This window comes from Protopterus annectens, chromosome 8.part0 (genome assembly GCF_019279795.1).
Source record: "Protopterus annectens isolate FY-2018-M chromosome 8.part0, PAN1.0, whole genome shotgun sequence".
Lineage (NCBI taxonomy): Eukaryota > Metazoa > Chordata > Ceratodontiformes > Protopteridae > Protopterus > Protopterus annectens.
Window position 1 is genome coordinate 1,571,798,698 of NC_056741.1, and position 21,950 is coordinate 1,571,820,647.

A 21,950-nucleotide genomic window follows, 5' to 3' on the forward strand; every position below is an offset into this window, starting at 1 on the left:
CAGGACAGAACCCAGGACCGATCCCTGTGGGACTCCACTCGTGACTGGTTGGCAGTCTAACTTGCAGTCCGCTACTTTCACACTGTGGGTTCTAACTGTGAGCCAATTTGCAACCCACTTAACGATATAGGGGTTGATGCCTAGTTTTCTGAGTTTATCAATAATTCCTGAGTGAGGAATGGTATCAAAGGCAAAGGCCTTGACCAGATTGAGGTAGGCTGTATGAACTGCCTTACCTTCATCCACTGTTCTGGTGACTGACTCATAGAAGTCAACCAGGCTGACGGGGCATGATCTACCTTTCACAAAACCAAATTGCGTGGGATCTAGAGTTTGGAGATTCCCTCTATCCTTGTTAATTAGGTCCAATATGATGTGCTTCATAGCCTTACATAACAGACTTGTTAGGCTACTGGGGTAATAATTTCCAGGGTCTGTAGTTGCTCCTCCTTTATGGAGAGGGATAACTGTAGCAGTGCACTATTTGGAAGGGACAAAGCCTGAGGTGAGGCTGTGAGTAAACAGAGCACACAGATGTGGTGCCAGTTTACTTTGTAATTCATGTAGAACACAGCCAGGGATATTGTTGGGTCCCATGGAAGCTGTATTATTAGCCTTGGACAATGCAGCTTTAACCTGTGCTGCAGTAATGCTGGGTGCCTGTCATTCTTCCAGTATTGCGATTGGTCATTTGGGGGGGGGGGGGTAAAGTTGGCAATGATTCTGTTGGCCAGTATGCTCAATAAATAAATAGATAGATAAATAAGTTTTGATATGTCAAAACAAGTCAACCATATGACAGTTACGATAAGTTTTCAAAAAAACTGAAAGCCATTAAACGTGAGATTCACCACCTTGGTAACATATTCCAGAGATGCAGACATTCCACTGTGTGATTCCTTAAAACCTCTTTTATTAGAGGTAACATGGGATACATGCAAACGACCCCTTAAGGAAATCAGTTGTTTTAGCTACAGTATATGGCTGCTCTGAGCGCCCATGACTTTTTTCCTTTTTAAGTTATGGACAAATTCAGGCCAATAAAGCCAAACCCCGCTAACTGTGGACATGCATGTTTCAGCCTTCTTATGGCCATGTCAGCACATCATAAGTGGATTGTTTGGCTAACCTTGGAAACACTGGGTTGTTGTACCCAGCTGATGTCCATAGCTATAAGGATGCATGCAAGATATCCCAACCAATAAACTAAAACAATGAGTAACAAGGTGACACAGACAAACCAATCAGCCAAGCTAGATTTTCCACTGTGTGATTCCGTAAAAACTCTTGTATTAGAGGTCCTCATTTCCTATAGACCATTAACGTGTTAACAATGAAAAACATTTACATCTGAATAACTACATATGAAGATCATTTTTCAGACAGCTAGATACATGTCTAGAAGTGCTGTTTATGATAAAAGAAAGATGGCCTGTTCATGTATCAAATCTTGATATCACACAAATGCTAATTCTGTTCTAAAAGGATGTGAGATCTTATGCAAACTGAAATCTAACTATTCTAGTATAGCACTGCTTTCTCCTTGGTGTGATTGTATGATATTGTTTTACTTTTGCATTAAAATATAAAGGCCAGAAACTTGCTTTTTTGGTAGAAAGACAGGTATCCCTTTACTTGTTCATCTGTTTGTTTTGAGGTAATATAACTGCATATTAAAGAAAATGTATTGCATTCACAAACATTAACATTGTAAGCAAATACACATTTCATTTTTTCCTTTTAAGTACTTCTTTCAAAATTTAGAAAGGATAAAGGATCATCAATGATGTTTACATTAATTTATTCATTTTCGAATTCTTGATATTGGTTTTATCGCTGGTTTACTGCAGTTTAACTTTTCCTAATTAAACTACAAAGCAGAATTTATTAGTTAACCCTTATATATTCCTCTTAGTACTGAAAAACATCAAAATGAATAATTATGCAGACAAAGCTGAAAAATAAGCCATCCACACCCTTCAAACCAAGACAAAACCTTGTTAATCTGCATCAGTCTCCCTTAACTTGAGTAAAATCATTTTGTGTAACATGAAGCAACATGTCTCATTACATGTCCTTGTCTTACTGAGAACTAAAAGTGTGTGTGTGTGTGTATGTGTGTGTGTGTGTGTGGGGGGGGGGGGGACCAGGTGGGGACCTTATGGCAGACTTCACTAAAAAATATGCTTTAATAGTTCACTTGCTGTTCTCAGTTTAGTGTACTTATCCTAAACCACCTTGATATTCTTCATTAACCTTGGTATTCATGGTGTATATCTACTGCCCTCATGCCACAGTCCGAGTCGTTCCACTGTCCCAAACATCACAGATATTCTTCATGTAACACTGATGTTCAGTCCCAACCGCATTCCCCATCTACTACCATAGACTTAATAATCCATCTCAGGGACTTGCATGTAGCCCTGCAGGAATGGATAGCCTTTAAGTAACTCTATATTTTCCAGCAAACCTTGATTTCAAAATTTCAAACCCATGAACAATTTTATTTATTCCCAGCCATAATCGATGTACCTCTATAGCTTCCTCCTAACTTCTGTTGTTCTGGCTGTCTCCATTTCCTGCATTTAAATCTGTTGTATGTCTCTCTCTTTCATTATCTCTCAGTCTCACTAATGCATCCACTACTAACTTTGCCACTTTACTGTCCTCAAATCTACTGCCCTTTTTCACTCTCTATCCTTCTCATTTTGATGACTAATGCTTCATGCTGGGGATGGCACCTATGTCCCTCATGGACAGGGGCAGTTGGTGCTGATCATAGACTCATTCCTCAAATAACAACCATCGAACCCAGGTCAGTTAGGGAACATGGTTATAACATGGATAGACTTGTAAAGACCCTATGGCCATTAGCATAGTAACCTCCTACGAACTTGTAAAGCTACATATCACAAGACATGCTGCAGCACATAATACTTTTTACTGATAGCTTTCACCTGTCCTGGATATTGCCTCATATTTATATCCTGTCCCTCATAAAATGTCTGATTTTTCAGTAAGTCACTGAGACATACAGTTAGTCAATAATTGCAGCAGACCTCAGATTATTCAGAAAATGCTAGTTGATACAAGACCTGTTAGTGTATTAATTTTCTAAGTGAATTAAAGTAATACTGTCAAAGTGACCCTGATTTGGGCCTTTGCCTCCCCATTATTTTTGGCTTTGCCCAGAATTCTTAATTGAAAAAGTTGAGAATTGTGCTGTAGTCAGATAAAGGGGAAAGTAATTGTAGTCCCAACTTCAGTTATTTAAGCCCTGAAGGAATTGCTATATGATCCTTACTGCCATCCTGTCAGCTATACACAAAGCATTTCATACTTTTACTGATTAGTGTTTACATTTGGGCCAAAAATAGGATATAATGCACACTTTTGAAAATGCCAAATCAAGCCTCTGTTTAAAGACATGAGCACACACAAAAAACAGGGTTTAACTAGACATTTTTAGAGCTCAAAACCATTTTCTAAGCTTAATAATTAATTGTCAAGATGTGCAGCCATGATTGAAGAAGTAAAATTAAATTCAACTGTCACTGTACACTGGATGTTATATGAAATTCTTCTCACTTTCTCTTGCACCTGTCTAGCTCTGACTCTATAGCTACTACTGTCCACTCTTTCAACTCTACTGACCTATTGCATCATGTAATGCTTATTTGTGTGTTCTCCTACAGTACTATACTTTAGGTCAAATTGTCCACACTTCTCCTACAGCTTGACCATGTGCCCTACAGTTTAAGAGCATTTAACAGTCTTCATAATTAATCTATACATACAAAAGCAAAATTGCTATTTAAAACCTGCTTTTGTATTTAAAAAAATAAAAACAAACAAACACACAATGTAGTGCTTTATCTTGTTATCCTGACAAGTTACCATAAGTTGGAAGCCAGCCGAAGGCACAGATCAACTGACATCTGTTCTTGTGTGTAATAATGGTGTTTTTAATGATTTTTTTTGTATTTCTTTAACACACAGTGCCCTATAACAACAGTACAGCAGCATGTGCTGCTTTCATGTTGGCATGCCCCTCGCTGTATCACACACATGATGTAAGCTGACCAATCATCTTTCAATATATGCATGTGCTGCACCTCCTCATGGTCAGCTGTCATTAAAGCCCGAGTTCCCAGACTGTTTTATATAAAAAAATTGAAGTGGCACAGTACACCAGTTAGAAATTTTCTGTAGAAAAGGAGAAAACACGGAAGGAGTACTATAGCACACACAACTTCAAACTCCTTTCCTTAGTAAATACCGGGATTATTTACAGTTTTTGGAATGGTAATTGTTGATTCTGGGCTTGTATTCTGGATTTTGCTATATCATAAATGCATCCTTCCACTGTCCCTATTTACTTTTGTTGGCAGTCGTGAGAATGGGAACAGGAAATGTCAAGAGGCTGCTGCACCGCAGGGACAATGTTAGCTGAAAAGTCTGGCATGAATTACTATCTATTCCTCAGTAATTTGCAAGAAATCAAAAACTGTACTGTACTAATGACAAAGCAAAACTGAGGCATGTTCTGCAAAAACAAAGGAACATTTGAGATGTATGATTTGCAGTCATGGCTGAAGTGCTGAAGCACTCAGTCCACACTCAGGTCATGGTGGTTTAACTGCTGCAAGCTGTATGTTATAGCTGTAATTTATTTATTTATTTTTTGGTCTTCAAAATGAATATCTTTTCTCACTCCTGAATCAGGGAAGGTGATTGGTTGGTTACAACAGTGCAAGAGTGCAGTTCCAGCACTTGTTTATGAAATGATCAGTACTCCATTTGCTGCCACAACTGAAGCAAGCTACTTGTTACATTTATATCAGACAGTGTGCCACAGTTTCAAGCAGATTTAACTTCTGAACCTTTTTTTGCCTTCAAAGTGAAGACTTACTTTATTTTATTTTTTATTTTTTGCTTTTCAGCTTAAGATTGGGTGAGCACCAATTTTGGAAACTGCACAAGACACCAAATAAGTTACATACAGTTCAGACAAGAAGCCTTCAAATGCAAGCAAGTTGCACCTCATTGCATAGGGTGTAGTCACAGTTTGTTCTCAGATTTATATTTGTGCATTACTGCAAAACAGGCGCTCAGTTGGTATTATGGTGCAAGAAACAAACTGAAGTAATACTTGAGAGAAGTACTACAAATTGAAGTCTATGTAGCTCTGGGAATGTTCACAAACATCAACACTTTGATCAATCATAGCCAAAAAGGACATTCCTAAGGTGCAGGAAAATTAGTACATAATATAGTAATAGTAACTTAAGTCCATGTCCACGAAAAGTTGCTATTACTACACTAAATCCTCAGTCTCTATTGATACCACCATTACATGTGAGGAGGACTACTGTTACTATACTAATTCCTCAGTCTCTATTGATACCACCATTACATGTGAGGAGGACCACTGTTACTATACTAATTCCTCAGTCTCTATTGATACCACCATTACATGTGAGGAGGACCACTGCCCCCTCCTTCCCTGCTGAAGTCAGGTACATCACAATTTTTTTTTAGTTGTAAAAAGGTAGGGCTTCAGGTATAGCAGCCAATTGTACATGGAATAATAAAATCTGAACCCTGTATAAATTGCTTACAAAAAGGAGTGTCTTGGGGGCGGAGCCTGAATGGCTAACTGAAAAGTAGCATTTTTTAGAGCTCCATAGATTAGTACTAAATTCAGGAAATTAAATTAACTATTACTAACAAAACTACTACAAATATTTAGTTAATAGTCTAAAGCAACTAAATACAAAATTTGATGGATTTCTAAAAGAAATTTCCTGTCAAATTACTTAGAAGTCTATACACAGCATCTGAAGAGATGAGCAACCTAAAGAATTCTCATGCTGACTTGACACTAAGAAAGGAACTACAACTGGTGACTACCACATTACAAGAATTATCAACAAAATGGATAATTTTAAGATTAATCTACAGAACCTAGAAGAGAAATCACAGAAGCAAACAGAAGTCTTCAAAGAAATAATTTAGCAACATCAGTCAAAGTTAACAAACATTGAAACTTCTTTGACTGACATTGATCAAAGGCTCAAAGAGGAGGAAACACACACAGAGTTTCTCTTGAAGCAAAATACTTGGTTATCTAACAAACTAGATGATCTTGAAAATAGACAGAGAAGGTTAAACATCAGGATTTTTGGTTTACCTGAGAAAACAGAAGGAGGGGACACTATATCTTTCCTAAACTCTTGGATACCAGAGGTTCTAAATCTTAAAGAAGGTTTTTCCTTTGGAATAGAAAGGGCCCATCATGCTCTGGAGAATAGATCTTCAGCAACAACTTCATCAACATCCATCATACCACCAAGATCAATTATAGTAAAATTCTTATCTTTTATGGACAAAGAACTGGTGTTAAAAACAGCTTGTAGGAAAAGTCCTATAAAATATAACCAGAACACAATAAGCTTTGACAATGACTACTCCACTAAAGTGGTGGAACAGAGAAAAAAGATATGGCCTCTAATAAAAATTCTAAAACAGAATAATATTAAAGCTCAAATAGCCTTTCCTGCAAAAATTAAAATAATGCACCTAAGTGAGATGAGAACCTTCAACACTCTGGAAAATCCATGCATTTCATTCAAAACAATAACATTATAACCATTTCTGAAGATATGGAATGGGCATCCCCATCTCTGAAGAGAACCACTGACAAAAATGGCTGGACTGATGTCAAAAAAAGAAAGAGAAAACTGAATCCAAAGTACCAACTTCTATGAAATCTCTCAAAGTGTCAACTGCAACCTAACTATTAAAAGCATCTAAATGGTCTCACTATGTATCAATACCTTTAATCTCATGCATTTATTCACAACATGTATATATATATATATATATATATATATATAAGAAAAGGTATACATGTCTTATCATCCTATTAAGTTTCTCTTCTTCTCTTTGTTTTAATAAATAAATGTTAAACATTTCTACTACTTAATATAGCTATTTATTTAATCTAGTAATATCAAAGTTAAATTATTATGTTTTTAACCATGTTTTTCAGCCTACTAGTGTCATGTCTATTATTTAATTAATTAATTTCGTTTTATTAAAATGCTTATTGTTATTTTTAGTCTGAGTCTCATACAGTAGCACTTATAGCCTTCTTAGACTATATTAATGAAATGTTCCTCGTAGCTACGAAACGTTCCCATTTTTAAATGGAGAAACGCTATTGAGATCTGTCAGTTAAAATTAAAGTAACAAGAAGGCATTTCCTCATTGCTGATGTGAATGAGGATGTTAAGAAAGAGACTCGTTTCGAGTTGCAGTTATTAGATGTAGTAAATTGTCTATAATATACAACTGGAGTTTACCTTGCTTATCATTTAGTAATGGTAGAGTATATATATATATATATATATATATATATATATATATATATATATATATATATATATATATACACTTTATCTGATTGGCTTTGATTGTTCCAAACTGGTGTGTGGTTGTCAGTCTAGGTGTGTATAAAACATTTTTTTTTCTCTATTTTTGTTTTACATTTTAAATATGCTACCTAAATTTCATTCCATGTTAAAATGTTAGGTCGATTAGTAACTAACATACTGTGATTGGGAACAGTATAGAATTATTTGAATTAAGCGAAAATGAATGTCCTGCCTTTGGACAAGGCATTAGAGTAATGTATTGAAGAGGTGATCTAATGAACTGCAAATATACACAGACTACACATTAATTTATATTCATTACAGTATTAAAACATCAACTTCCTTCCCTGGCATAAATGACAATTACTGCATACCTATTTATTTTGTCCTTTGTTATACTGCCCACAGCCTATTGCCTAACATATACATTTTAGTCATTGATAATTAGCTGGGGTCTTTGCAATGGCCTTAAACAATGTGTATGCTTCTGGAGAATACTGCTGTAATCATAGCTGTTGGTTTGCTTCTTGCTTCAGATGCACTGATGAAGAAAAGTTGTACACCAGGGTTATGCCCTATTTGAAATCTTGTCCTGTCTGTCATTGTGTGCTTGCTGCAAGGACTGGGACTATTGTTGCAGCTAGAGGAAAAAATTGTTACTGAAAGTAGGGTTTGGGTTTCTTAGATGGCTGCATTACTGAAATAGTTGTCACTTGGAATGGCTTGACGATTGTTCCTATTTCGGGAAGTTGGCTGACAGTGGAATGATTTTCTGGGCAGGGTTTGTTGAAGTATCTGGTGATCTCTACTTGTCGGGGATAATTGGTGGTATTTCTCTGTGGAATAGAGGCTGGGAACTGTTGTAATTCTGGTGATGTACTTTGCCTTCTGAATTGATAATAAATGGTGCGTTTTTTGTTGGTTGTAGTTGCAGATTATGTGGAACTGATGTACAGTTGTGTCGGGTCAGATTGGAGAAGCACTGTCGGTCGAGTGAATTGGTGTTGTATGAGGTCAGATAGTATGCAGAGAGTGGGGTTAAAGGTACAATGGACACGATGTGAGCTGACCCTGGTGTCTTTGGGTCAGAAGTGGTGTGCTCCTTGCGAGGGAGACTGTCAGTGTTTTGAGACTTTATTTTTTTCTTTTCTTCTTTCTCTCTCTCTTCCGTTTTCATGGCAGTTGTTTGTGTGGGAAATAAGTGCTCATGAAGTTTTGTAAAAGTCTATTTAGACTGCAGTTTGCACGAGCTAGGGAAAAACATTTTCTCCTATCTTTATAATTGCAGAGTAGTTTAATGTTGTCATAGCAATGAGTAGATAAAGTTTTGATTGGTTGTTGGTATACTCGTACCCTACAGAAGCACGTTCACAACTCACTTTAGGAAACAAGCTAGATTTCCCTTATCTAGTTATACCCCGCACAAGAGAATATAAAATTAAATCTGATTGTTGTTTGAACCATATTTTAACAAAACCATTATTAAAGTAAACCAAGAAACTAAAATGATATAAGTACCTGATCAACACATTCATAGAAACTACTATGCTTTACACCACTTAGATAATTTAAACATATGCATTTTTTTGACTGCCTTTCTAAAGTATTACTATAGCTATTAGCTGAAATATAATATGATTAAGTCTATATTCAGATTATAAGGTAATTATATAGTCTCTTTTAAATCTGATGAACAGTTATTGAAAGCATATGTTTATATATTAGAAGATGTGATATTCTTTTTTAATTTATGTTATTGCTTGCAAGCCTTGTGATTAAGGATTAAAATGTCTGTGTGTTTAAACAAGTGAATTCATATCCAATATGGAAAGTTATGTTGATGCAATGAGCTGAATAAGTTAATAATTAGTATAATTCAACTGCATTTGTTTTCTATGTTTAGATCGTAATGATATACTAGTTAATTCATATTAAACAATGCCTTCTATAACCAAATGTTTTTAAATCGCAATAATAGTTGTTTGTTAGACTTCTTGATTATTTACAGTATATATGGAGCTCAAAGGAATGGGAAAAGGAAGTTAGAGTGATAGTTCACCAGATGTTTCAATCTGTTGGACTAGGAATGTGTTTCATTCCATGGTGGGAAGGGATTAATGAGCTCATTACTTTAACTTTAGTATTTATTTTAGTTTTAAATTGTTCATTATTTTTACCGAGCCTGAAGTATACTTATTGAGTACCTTAGTGATAACATGCTTCACTGAGCTAATTGATTATGTACTAATCAATAATACTTTATTTTTTAAGGAGGGGATGATTTCAGGTAAAGTCAATAACACCTTTAAATATTTCCTCAAAATAATTTGATATGGACCTTTCTATATTATCGTTAAACATTAATGGTCTAAATAGTCCAAATAAAAAATCTAACTTACTAAGATATCTAAACTTAAATAGATCACAAATAATTTTTTTACAGGAAACACATTTCAAGAGCAATGATAATTTCACATGGAACCCAAGTGAGTTCAAGATCTTAGCATGTTCCAATTTTAAAACAAAGAAGAGGGGGCTAATAATTCTATGGAAAAACAATTTATTAAATCATGAAATAATACATAAATATATAGACAATGAGGGCCTTATAGCTATAGTCATTCTGAAGTTTAGTAACAGGTTGTGGACACTAGTAAACCTATATTGGTTTCCGGGTATTGGGATGGAGACAGTCAAAAAGCATTTAGATCAAATTATAAGCATATTTAAAGGTAATTTAATAATAGAGGGGGACTTTAATTGTATTACTGATATGTCTGAAACTACTAATAAAAAATCTCCACGTCTAACAGCTACTGCAAAATTACTAAAAAAAATGGACCGAATCCTTAAAATTAAAAGATACCTTTAATGTTATAGATAGTAATTCCTTGGTATTCTCCCATCAAGATTATTTATATGGTACCCAAACCAAAATTGATAAGATATATATTTCCCAGGATCTTCAAACAAAAATTACTTCCTTTACAATAATTCCTTGCCCCCTCTCAGATCATAATTCTCTAGTACTAAAAGTGCAAATAAATTTTAAATCACTTGCTTCTCTTACTAGAATTCCTTCATATATTACAAAAAATAAAGAATTTAAGCAATGGTTAGTGAATTAACTCAGTTTCTTTGTAGATGTAAACTACAACTCGTAAGCGAATATAGTAATGGTATGGGATTCATTAAAAGCTTATATCTATGGAAAAATGATTGCTTGGTATAAAAATAAAATCAAGGAATGGGAATTAGAACTTCAGGAACTACAAAGGAAGCTCACATTATTTAAATCTAAAAAATCTCCTAATTTATTCATAGGTTCATAGGTTCATAGGTTCATACTAGGCTATCTGCCCAAGGGCATTTATAAGCCTAGCCCATAGTTATGTGGCTTTCGCCACCCCTTTAGTTTGAATAAAAACTATGCCTATCATTTTGCTGTGCCTCTGTCAAGCAGTGACACTGAAGTAATCCCTGGGGTATATCTGCAATCTCCCATCCATTGGTCAAGATTCCTCTTGAACAAGGCCAGAGAGGTGCTCTGCCTCACATGTACCGGGATTTTGTTCCACAGCATAGGGAGTCTCTGGGTGATGAATCTGTCCCTCCAGCACGTTCTATTTATAACCGTGTCAAGGTTTAAGTCTCCCGCCCTTGTGGTTCTGAGGGATCTAGATTTTTTGAGGTGAAGCATATTCATCAAATCTGGGTTTGACATGGCCTTATATGTCAGGCACAGGTCACCTCTAAGCAAGCGGTATGAAACTGAATAGAGCTGGAGTTCTTTCAGTCAAGCAGCATAAGACATATTTTTGAGACCCTTTATCCTTTTGGTGAGGAACTTTTGGGGCCTTTCAAGCTGCAGCAGGTGTCTGGTCAGATACATTCCGAACAGGGCATTGTACTCAATCATAGGTCTAATGAGTGATGAGTACAGGGGGACGATGACCTCCCTTGATCTAGATGTGAATCCCTTCATGATCAGGTGGGTGATATAGAAGGTTTTCCTAACTACTTTAGCAACATGAGTGTCAAACGAAAGGCTACTTACTGCTAGAGAATAAGAAGACAATAGAAGACTTAAATAAAAGATATATTGAAATCTTAAATCACAAAAGTAATTTAGCCATGGAGAGGTTAAAAATAAATTCTTATGCCACCTCTCCAAAACACTTGCATAACTTAGCTGTTAAAGTTAAAATGCAATCTAAAGCTAATACTATTGTTAATATACTACATGAAGAAAAAGGTAAGAAAGTTTCGGAAATAGGAGATATTCTAGATGCTTTCAAGTATCATTTCAAAAATCATTTTAAAAATAACAATAATTTGCCAGAACATCTCCTTTTAGAAAATGTGTTTTCAAATATTAAACCAATCCCTGAAAGTTTACAAAATGAATTACAAAAATCCATTACGCACAAAGAAGTCATAGATACAATCAAAGAAAGTAAAACTAGTAAATCTCCCGAATGGATGGCTTAATCACAGAAATTTACAAACTATTCCCCAAAAATATAACCTCATTACTACATATAACATTTATTGAAATTCAAACTCATGCATTAATTCCTCCTTCATGGAGATACTCCTTAATCATACCCATTTTAAAAGAAAACAAGGATGATAGTCAATGCAGCTAATATAGGCCAATTTCATTATTAAATAATGATTATAAAATATTTATGTCTATACTGGTTAAAAAAAATCATATAAATGAAATTATCAACTATGACCAAATTGGGTTTATTCAAAATAGACATCCACATGATAACATTAAAAGAATATTGACATTAATTGATTATTTAAACAAAGAAAATATAGAAACCTTAATAATTGGACTAGATATTTTGAAAGATTTTGATTCCTTGAACTGGGATTATTTAATTAAAATCTTAGAAGCTTATAAATTTCCAATCTCCTTCATTACATTTATTAAAAAGGTTTATGAAAACAATTTAACCTATGTTAAATTAGGACCCTTTACCTCAGAAGCTATACAAGTTACGAGAGGTACTAAACAAGGATGCCCTATGTCTCCCATTTTATTTGCATTAGCTATAGAACTATTGGCAATAGTAATACAAAACAATCCAAAGATAAAAGGAATAAATATATTTGGTCAATATAACTCCAAGATCATGCTCTTTGCTGACAACATACTTCTTACACTATTGAATTCAAAAGAAACATTAGTTGAATTAGATAATCTGATAAAGAAATTTCATAAGATTTCAGGACTCCGATTTAATAAACAAAAGTCTAAGTACTTATTATTAAATAAAAAAAAGATTTTCAACTAGATAAGAATCATATCATAGGAGAACATGTCTCAACAATAAAATATTTAGGGATAGACTTGTGTGAAAATATTCAAGATATATTGAATATTAATTATAGAAGGATCATAGCTACAACAGACTCTCTAGTGGGTAAATATAATAAGTTATTTATAGTTTTTGAAGATAGATTACAGTTAATTAAAATGATTCTTCTCCCTAAAATTTTGTATGTTGTACAAGCCACTTTGTTTATTCCTGAGAAAACTTACCTTAAGAAAATAACATCAATATTGCTAAGATTTCTGTGGTTTCCTAAAAGAAACAAAATTGCATATACCCATCATATCAGACAATGGGACCAGGGAGGAATAAATTTCCCAGATATTGAATCTTATATAAGAGCAACTTTACTTAAAACTGTGGTTGAATGGATCAATCCAAATTATATGTCCAATTGGAAATTGTTACATACAACTATAATAATAAATGAAAATAATTCACTTAAAAATTCTACTTTTCTAGACAAGGACAATATATTAGGTACTCACTGACCTTAAATTATCAATACAATATAACTAAACTAACTAGGACAAATTTAATAAATCATTTATTTGACTATTTTAGGAAATTTATAAACATGAATATGGACTTAAAGCTTTGGTTTGCAACATTAATTCCCTTCAGCATTACTAAAACCTTTCCAGATAGAATTCATAGAGATATATTCCACTCTTGGGAACAGAAAAACGTAATCTGTTGGTTACACTGTCTAAACAAATCAGAAAGTATGGGATTTACAATATATGATGTCAACTTACAAAGTTAATTCTCATGAATTGTTAATGCTTCAGAATATATTGACGTACTCCAAGGATCTATGTAGGATAATAAATAATTATTCTTTTTCAAATACACCAAATTTTATATCCAGACTGTTTGAAATTTTATATAATAATAAGAAATTGGAAAATAGTACTTCATATTTATATAATCTAATAAAAAAATACAAAACACAACCTAAACCAGCATATTGGCAATATATTACTAAAGAATATATGATGCAGTTAACCTCAGAAAATAAATCTAATGTACTTCTCTCAGTAAAATTAACTTCTTGTTCTCATTATTGGATAATATTTACCTGGAAATTCCTTCATAGATCCTTTTTAACCCCTGATAACATTTCAAAAATCAATCCTTCTAATGATGGGTTATGCTGGAGATGTCAACAGTATAATAAAGCTGATTGGTCTCACATTTTCTACGATTGTATAAAAATTTAACCCTTTTGAGAAAGCATTAACAATTTCTTGCAGGTGATTTATACAGATAATTTTGTCATGACCAAGGTTTTGTTATTACTGAATATAACTGATAATGCTTATTCTTCAAATAAGACTGACCTTCATTTACTTTGGACTATACTAGCTATAGCTAGGAAATGCATAACAAAGAGATGGAATTATACCACAGCTCCTAGCAAAGAAGATTTCATATGTCTATTGAAGAGGACAGCCTTAATGGAAATAAAAACCAAAGAATTAAGACTGTTTCCTAGACCATTAACTAAAAACCCTTGGAAAAAAAGTTCTAACTTTGATTGATACTTTGCAAATGGATCTAACCTCCTCATGAAGCAAGTACTATTTAACTTTAATTAAACTACATCTGAGTAATTTGTTATCACACAAGTTTTAAAATGTCAGGCTAAATGTAAATTTGTATATAGTTAATAATTATCTAACTTGATTGTAAACCATGATAAGTTTTCATTTATTGTTTATGGCAAATTTAAAATAAAAATCATCTGAGTAAGAAAAAAAAGGAGTGTCTTAACAGTAAAGGTTTATTTTTAAGAGTTTTTTTATGCTGTCTCAAAACATACTGTGAGCTGGAGTGGGCAGACTGGACTTGAGGATGAAGGACTACATTCTGGAAGATAGTCTATAATTCTTAAAATCTTGGATATGTTAGTGAAGGCCAGCCATATTTTCCTTGTTTTTTGTTTTATATTTTTTTCATGTAAGATTTGTGTTGGACATGAAATTATATGTGCAGCCTTAAGCTGATGTAATATTTTATGTATTTATTTAAATATCAAGTGTCTACTTGGAAGTAATATAGAACATTTCACAACCCCATCAGCACATCATTCAGCAGCTGACCAAAATGGAAGGTCAGTAAATTAGGTGCTATAATTAATTTTCATGCAAATTATGGAATATCTCTGTTAATAATTTAAACCAAAAGGAGTTTATATGGTACTTTATGGCAGCAAATGAAAACTTATATCACAGTAGAAAACCTACCATTGATGCTTGGTACCAAACTATGACAATTGTGCAGACATTTATGCTTACTTACCAACAAAATATTTCTAATGTATTTCTGTAAATATCGTAGATAGTGTCCACTTGGATGCAATATGGAAAAACATTTTACAAGACTAGTCTGCACACAGGTCAGAAATGAGTCCTGAGTCAAATGGATGGTAAGTAAGACAGTGCAATATATTTAATTATTTTTTTTATACTGCATCCCCTGTTTCATACCTTCTGGTTACTACCCCAGTTCTCCAATCCAGTGCCAGGTGTTCCAACTCTTCCTTCCATCCCCTGGACTATCACTAATCCTGGATGGGAACTATATGTAACCTAAGGGCATCCTGTGGGTCTTGCCAACAACTGCTTCTATTCAGGGAGGGATATTTGTGTTATGATCTACACTCTTGCCCATATTCATCCCAGAACCCATCCAAGGGTTGCTCTTCTTTTTATAGACCATGCCTCCCCTCAGGAGTACCAAGATGAACACCCACCCAAAGTGTAGATGTCCCACCCCTGCCTGCCACACTCCCCTCAGTGTAGACACTCCTCTCCCTTCCTGCCAGCACCTCAGCTGGCTGAGTCGTTAATCAAACCCAGGTCAGCTGAGCTGTTTGGGCTCTTCCCCACAGCTCTAGCTTTAGTTTAATTTATTTTGATACAGTCCAATTAATATGTGCAGTGTTAATATTTGAATATGTACAATAAACTGTCTTTTGGCTTTTCCCGGTTAGGGGTGACCACAGCGGAACTCCGGTCCACTAATGATTGGCAGTGAATTTTTACAGTTTTGAGTTGCCAGTCCTGTGCCGAACCTTCAAAGAAGGCACACCCACACATGCAATCACCTACCTGCATGTCTTTAAATTCACTCGACCGAGGGGAGGACATGCAGACTCCGCACAGAAGGCACTCCAGCCGTGAATCGAACCAGCGAAGCTCTTGCTGTGAGGCAACAACACTAACCATTGTGCCACCACAGCATCTCATAGTTAGTAATATTTATGTTAATAACATTCCCTAGAAGAAGTTTCTGTGGTATCAAATGAAATCTTACATAATGCTGAGAAACATCAAACTGATACCTGTTGCACAACTCCTACTGCTTCACAAATATATGTACTTCTTTAGCAATAAACTGTGCAAAAATATATAAATGTAATATTTATGCAAACAAGTTAGGCACTGTCCATTTACTAGCATTGTGAGATAGCATTTCACAGGTTAGAGCAGCACAGGGGACAAGACTGCCAGCTGTCCCAAATGGGGTGGTCACTAAATGAGAAGGTGTGATTTATTCACAATCCAAATTATGAAGATATGCAATATCAGCATTTATGTTAGCCTCTTGAAGACATTTATAAGAGATATCATGGTATCAAATTGAAGCTTACATACCCCTCAATCATCCAGATGTTTGTCTTATAGTTTTTTGTCTATTCCTCATAAAATGTATGGTTTTCTGTTAAATCACTGAGGATTGAAGTCACTAAATAATGACATACATTTCAGCTTCACCCTTCATATCCTTCAGAAAATGCATACTAACACAAATTCTGTTATTCTGGCAACTTTCTAAGTTTATAAGAATAGTATTTAAAATGTGTCCCTATATTTGAGACCTTTGCCTTCACATTATTTTAGGCTTTGTCTAGATTTCTTCTGCTGTGAGGTCAAGAGGTATGTACATAACAATGGAAAATTTCTCAATGATACCTCATTACTAATTACCATCAACTTGCAATATTTATACTTATCAATAAAACATAGATGTATGAACAAATCATATTTCTGCCAATATCCCAGGCATTGTCACTTGAAAGCATTGTGGAGCAGCATCTTATGACTAGTCAATATACAGGTTAGAAGTAGCCACTGAGCCATACTGAGTAGTTAGTAATACAGAACATGTGAATCATTTTCCTGAATTATTATAAATATATGACATAGTTTATTAATTTGTTAATAACAATGGTACTCAGTAGTATCAGACAAAAGCATTTTCCTTTCTGGATAAAATTTACTCTGATAGCTTTATCAATATTTACATTTATTCGTACATTAAATATGCAAATATACACACATATATATATATATATATATATCATATTTCTTTAACTATCTCAACATCAACAAAAGTATTTTACATCAAATTCATAACCACATCTGTATGAACAAAAGGCATACTCATTTCATTGCTAACAGTCACTGCATTTATAGTCTTTACATCAGTTCTATAATATATTATAATGCACACAAACCCAGAATTATATTTTTGTTTTGTCATATCTTGGAATCTAAAGTGACTAGATGTATACTGTCAACTTACATTTCCTAGATATACATAATTTTTCCACAAGACAGCAAATACTTCCTCTCTGAGGGCATATTTACTAAGATATTTATGGATATATGAACAATTGTGTTTATTTGAAAAATCATCTGTATAAATAACTATGAGTATCTTTCAAGATATCCAACTTAGACTACAGTTCCCATTGACCATCTGACACCATGCAACAGTTTGTAAGTCACTTGGTTTTAGAAATAATACGTGTGTGTGTGTGTGTGTGTGTGTGTGTGTGTGTGTGTGTGTGTATATATATATATATATATATATATATATATATGTGGAAATATTTCATATATTCTTAATTTCTAGCAAATACCTAGCAATATTTCTAGTATATGGTATTTAGCTGGACATTGACAATAACATGCAGGTCTCTCAGTTATAAACATATAAATGCAGATCTGAACATATGAATAAAAGGGGAATTCAGTGGTTAATTTCTCCACTGCAGAACACTGAAGATTAACAATATCGGTATAATTTTGTTACTTACAACTTGTGCATTCTAATGCTTCTATTATTAATGTGAATCACTTTGTTAATGAAGATAGGTCCAAAAATATCTTCATGCCAAAAGAGATATGGGGGTTAAATGAAAGTATAAAGAAAGATTCTACAGACTTGAATGAGTTATGAGCTTTTTTATAACTCTTAACTATGGTGATCACTTTTATTCGATATTTACCTCATATATGACAAAAAATGATAACAGCCTTAATAAGATGATATCTCATTTACAAGGTGGTATAAAATAGAAGGGGAATTTCTCCACTGCAGAAGACTGAAGATTAACAATATTGGTGTAATTTTGTTACTTAAAATAGTGCATTTTAATAATCCTATTATTAATTGGTGACTCACTTTGTTAATGAAGACAGATCCAAAAATATCTTTATGCCAAAAGGAGATATGGGTGATAAATGAAAGTTTAAAGAAAGAAACTATGGAAGTGAATGAGTTATGAGTTTTTTATAACTCTTAGCTATGGTGATCACTTTTATTTAATATTTACCTCATATATGGCAAACAGAATTTGCCAATAGTCTTTAAGAAGATGATACCTCATTTACAAGGTGGCATGAAAAAAAAAACTGCCCATTAATTAATTATTTTTCAGAATAAAAGCTCCCCAGAAAAACAGCTTTTGACATCAGTAATACTGTCTTATCTTTGGAGATAAACCACAGATAAGAAGTTATGTACTTACCATAGCATTCCATGTGAGTTGTTCTTCTCGCCTTCATTATTACTGATGGGTTCGGAGCCGATTCTCGGCTCCGAGTTGGCCTATTTGCAAAGCTCGAGGTCTCTAACAGCTCAAGGCCAAAGCCCTATCCCACAATACACCACTATATTCCCCAGATCACAGACCACTTGTGAAAGGAAACTCTTCAGGAGAACCAAAACTAAGATAGAACCTCTCGAACTTCCAGACATTGGATGGGGGTAGGTGGGGGGGGGGGTTGTAATAATGAAGGTGAGAAGAACAACTCACATGGAACATTATGGTAAGTACATAACTTCTTAATGTGAAGTTGTTCAATCTTGCCTTCATTCTAACTGATGGGTAGCGTCTCCAGCACCACAATCTTGGGTGGCTCATGGGAGTATCTGTTTCAGGACAGAAATGTATTTCCAGATGCTTGAACTCCAAACTGTTGATAAGCTTTGGTGTGATGTATCACAGCCATGAAGTTTAGTAAAGGATGTGCCAAAAAAGGCTTAGCAATGTTCCCTCCATCATTTCTTTTGCAGACATAGGTTTATGCATTTGATTTCATGAAGCAGACCTGGATGGTTTCTAGTTTACTTGATAGTATTAAATCTCACTTTGTACATGAAACTTATATCTTTCAAAATGCCAAGTGCATTTCTGCAGGGTTTCAAAAATAACAGCTCTTAAGTTTGTATCTAAGATCGTGTTGTGAATTTTTAATAATTTTTCTTAAATTATCAGAGTTAAATCCATGTGCTCAAAACAGGAAATTAATCTGGGTTGTTTACTACTTAGAGAATCAATGGCATAATCATCCTGCAAACCACTATAAGAAAAAGTTTACTTCCTTCCTGAAACCTAACATTCATATCATAAACAATGGAATCCACATTTAAGAAGACAAAAATGCATGGGTTACAGACGGAAAGTAATGAGTATTGTAATTTTTTTCTTACATTAATATATGCATTTGGCATACAGAAATGTGACTCTATGACGTCAGTTCTCTAACTACTACTGACAATCCTAAGTAGCCCAATAACATATATATACTCCACTGTATCTCTACATAATCTGTTATGGGCTACTTCAGCTTTATGGACCCCTAACATTTCAACTAGCTCTGACTTTCCACTCTGGGCAAGCCCACTTCCCTAACACCCTTTAAACGTTGCTCTTTGTCTTCAGCTATGCCCAGTCTTGTTTCCCAAATCCTTAACTCTAACATGGTCCTTTTGTGATACGTCTACAATCGCAATAATAAAAAAATATATTTTTATCTATAGAAATGACAGTTATCTCTCCCTCTGCCTATACATAGACAGGCAGATATATATCTATATCTATATACTTATCGATCAATCTATCTGTATTGATAGGCACACACACACACACACACACACACACACACACACACACACACACACACACACACACACACACACACACACAACAGTCCTGAAGTTGGTTATACCTATTTGAGAAATAAAGGTGGTCGAATGACCGTATTCTTGTGTTGAAATCAAGAACAGTGCTTCAGTTACTAGGGAGGTGCCTACTACAATTCTACTCCATTCAATTGCAAAAGTGTGAAATTATGTACATGGGGGGAATACATAGCTCAGAGATTTGAGAATTAATACAAAAAATGACTTACGTTTTGACATAAATGCCATTTCCATCTTAAAGACACTTTAAGGGCAGTTTCATGCAGGCATGAAAGCTTGTTGATCCCATTAAATAAAATAATTCTTAGATTCCAGACAGAATATAGATTAGGATTTTGTGTCTAGTGTACAAAGGAAATAAATGAAATCTGAATGGCTGCAGAAATATTATACCAAATCATTTGCATAGAGGAGACCTGATAAGGGTCTATAAAATCTTTTAAAACTGAGGCCTCAATGGGAATCAAATTCATACATTCATTACATAGACATTTGTTTGTAGACAGTACTACAAAACGAATAATTTAGAATTTGGGGTACATAAAGTATCAGTATTTACTAAGGGAACTATTGCAAATGTCAAGTCAGCCATTCCTCCTTAAACTGACTCTTGTTGGTATTTACACTTCACTGAAATGTGATATATGGAACGGCATACTATTTTTCTTAAGAAAACTTTTTTCATGTACAAAATACAAACTCAGAGCTCAAGAATACTAAAAGTATTTAGCATTACTTTAGAGAAAAAAACAAGGTATTTAAAATTGAAAAGAATTAAAACTATAGATAGTGGTGGAAAAATAATGCATATGAAGATTAAACTTAATAACAATAAAGAAAACATTGAATCCATGCTATAGAACTATGATGATTTACAAGGAAGGATTCAAAATGCCTAAATGAGAGCAAAAATGAAGTACCTTAAGCACCAGTCGGGCCGGGGGAGACTGTCCCATCGTACCCAGAGCATTGTAAGGCACACAGGTATAAGTGCCGAGAGCTTCCTCTGTTGCCTCCTCAATTCGGACGGACCCATCTTCCAGCATACTCCAGCCAGAATACTGCAAGGCAAAGTGACAGAAACAACAGCAACTGTAATAAGTCTCAGTATTAGAATGTCTACATGCTAACAACATTTAAAAAATATCTTTGTACAGTTTCTAGTAAGATTGCAAACTGTTTTAGATGCCTTCTTCCTGAATCCCTCAGTCACTTCAATAAACTTGCATTGATTACACAGTCAGAAATAAACAAAATACTCAAGATATTTGTATAAAATGTTTTTTGGGGGTTGGATACCAATTCTGCTTTAGCCAATTCAGAAGAAACTGAAAGCAATAACCAACCTTCAGCAGACTGAAACTCTCTGTTAAATGAAGTATAGCCTCCACCCTGTGATAATTTCTCAGGCTGAGTATGTTTATAGGTTCATAGGTTCATAGGTTTATACTAGGCTATCTGCCCTAAGGCATTTATAAGCCTAGCCCAAATTATTGTGGCTTACGCCACCCCTTATATGAAAAAATACTGTGCCCATTAGTTTGTTGTGCCTCTGTCCAGCAGTGACACAGAGATGATTCCTGGGGTAAACCTACGATCTCCCATCCACAGGTCTAGATTTCTCTTGAACAGAGTCAGCGAGGTGCTCTGCCTCACATGGACCGGGATTTTATTCCACAGATTAGGGAGTCTCTGAGTGATAAATCTATCCCTCCAGCACGTCCTATTTATATCCGTGCTAAGGTTTAAGTCGCTTGCTCTAGTGGTTTTGGTGGATTTGGATTTTTTGAGGTGGAGCATGTCCATTAATTCCGGGTTGGACATGGCCTTGTATGTCAGGCACATGTCACCTCTGAGCAGACGGTATGCGACTGAATAGAGC

General features: G+C 34.6%; 1 protein-coding gene across 1 annotated transcript in view; it reads right to left on the minus strand.

Moving 5' to 3' along the window:
• Positions 1–21,950, minus strand: part of IGSF9B (immunoglobulin superfamily member 9B) — a 3,189,659-nt gene that overhangs the window by 1,399,460 nt on the left and 1,768,249 nt on the right. Inside the window, exon 9 of the mRNA XM_044081131.1 lies at positions 20,989–21,129. Coding sequence (XP_043937066.1) covers positions 20,989–21,129 — 141 coding nt within the window. The remainder of the gene's footprint in view (positions 1–20,988; positions 21,130–21,950) is intronic.